General features: G+C 47.9%; 1 protein-coding gene across 1 annotated transcript; it reads right to left on the bottom strand.

The window, feature by feature from the left end:
* Nucleotides 1-27: 27 nt before the first annotated feature.
* LOC111656760 (protein virilizer homolog) lies at nucleotides 28-1,352 on the bottom strand (the record flags this gene model as incomplete). Its single annotated transcript, XM_023408599.1, has 4 exons — nucleotides 905-1,352; nucleotides 632-786; nucleotides 468-550; nucleotides 28-121 (listed from the first exon to the last, which is right to left on the bottom strand). Coding segments are annotated over exons 1-4 (670 nt in total), but the record flags the coding sequence as incomplete, so codon positions are not given.
* Nucleotides 1,353-1,358: the final 6 nt, after the last annotated feature.

A 1,358-nucleotide genomic window follows, 5' to 3' on the forward strand; every position in this document is an offset into this window, starting at 1 on the left:
AAAAAAAATCATCTTTTGTGTCTTTACCTTCTACAGCAGGAGGGGGGGAGGCAATGTGGCAGAGGACCCTGAGCGCAGTGACCAGTCCAGTTCCCTCAGCGGTCAAAACATTTTCCACATTCTGAATTCAAGTGAAAACACACATTGAAAAAGGCATACAGCACTCTTCATTTGCATATAGCCTTGACTCAAATATGCTACACAGCAGGTATATGACTGAGCAGTTCAGACTTGTCAGTGACGCACTGCAGGACGCAGGCTTTTGTAACAGTTTTGCTGTTTAGAAAGTTTGTATTCTTGTGTGGTTTTCAGAGCCATGAGCCACCTAGTCAGCTGGTCTGGTTATAAGCAGTGAAAACATTGTACTGTTTTCCTCTGATAATAATACTGAATAAGTTAATAAGTTAAGAGTTAAGAATTAAGTTAAAAATCAGTTGAATAAAAAACATTACGTGAGATATCTGTACCTGTTTAATGTAGTCTATGAGGGTGGGAATGCTGCCAATCTCAAAGCGAAGTTTCTCCAGAGGCTCCAGCCATTTACTGAGCTCTGAAGAACAAAAGCACAAACATTCGTGCCAAAACTTTCTTACATGACCTGATATGTGAGTGCTACATTGGTAATAGTTACCCTGTAACTTAGCATTGGTGTCATCAGCCTTGGCTAAGGAGAGTAGTGGAGCAGCAAATTGTTCCATCATCCGCAGATCGTTAGAGCTCTGCACGACCAGTAAAACCAGCATACAGGCATAATTATATGTCACTGCTTTGCGAGCCTTCGCCTCACTGAAGGAGAAGAAGACAAAAAAGTGAAAACATACTCAGACATTAATGCAAGGTTGCCTGAAATGTAACCAAGTGATGCAGAAAGAGGAACAATAGAAGGAGAAGACAACAGCCCTACCCCTGTCCATCTTTGCTGTGGTGCTGGAGCAGGGTGACCAGACAGGAAAGGTTGTTGTCCAAACTGCAAATGTGGGCCACGGCACTGCGGCCAGTCTGAGTGAAGGTCATCAGGTAGAGTGCATGGAGCATGCCCAGTACCTCTGCGTTGTCACCTTCCTCCAGCCCAACTCCCCCGTCTCCTCCTGTGGCCACATGGCTCATGAGCTCTGACACACCCTGCAGAGCATGCAGCGCCTGCATTAGCCACACGCCAAAGCCCTCTTCACCGAACCCTGGCCCTGTGAGAGCTCCCTCTCCTCCGGTCAACGTGCTCTCCTCACCCTCGGCGTCTGCCATCGATGCCAGAAGACGCAGCAGCAGGTTGGTGGAAGTGGGCTGGGCGAGAAGGAAGAGCAGACCTGGCTGAGTGAGCGACAGGAAGCGCAGGAGCTCTCTGACTGCCTGGGTGACAC

The sequence above is a fragment of the Seriola lalandi genome, unplaced genomic scaffold (genome assembly GCF_002814215.2).
Source record: "Seriola lalandi dorsalis isolate HSWRI2012SDOR001 ecotype SW California unplaced genomic scaffold, Sedor1 jcf7180001976843, whole genome shotgun sequence".
Classification (NCBI taxonomy): Eukaryota; Metazoa; Chordata; class Actinopteri; order Carangiformes; family Carangidae; genus Seriola; species Seriola lalandi.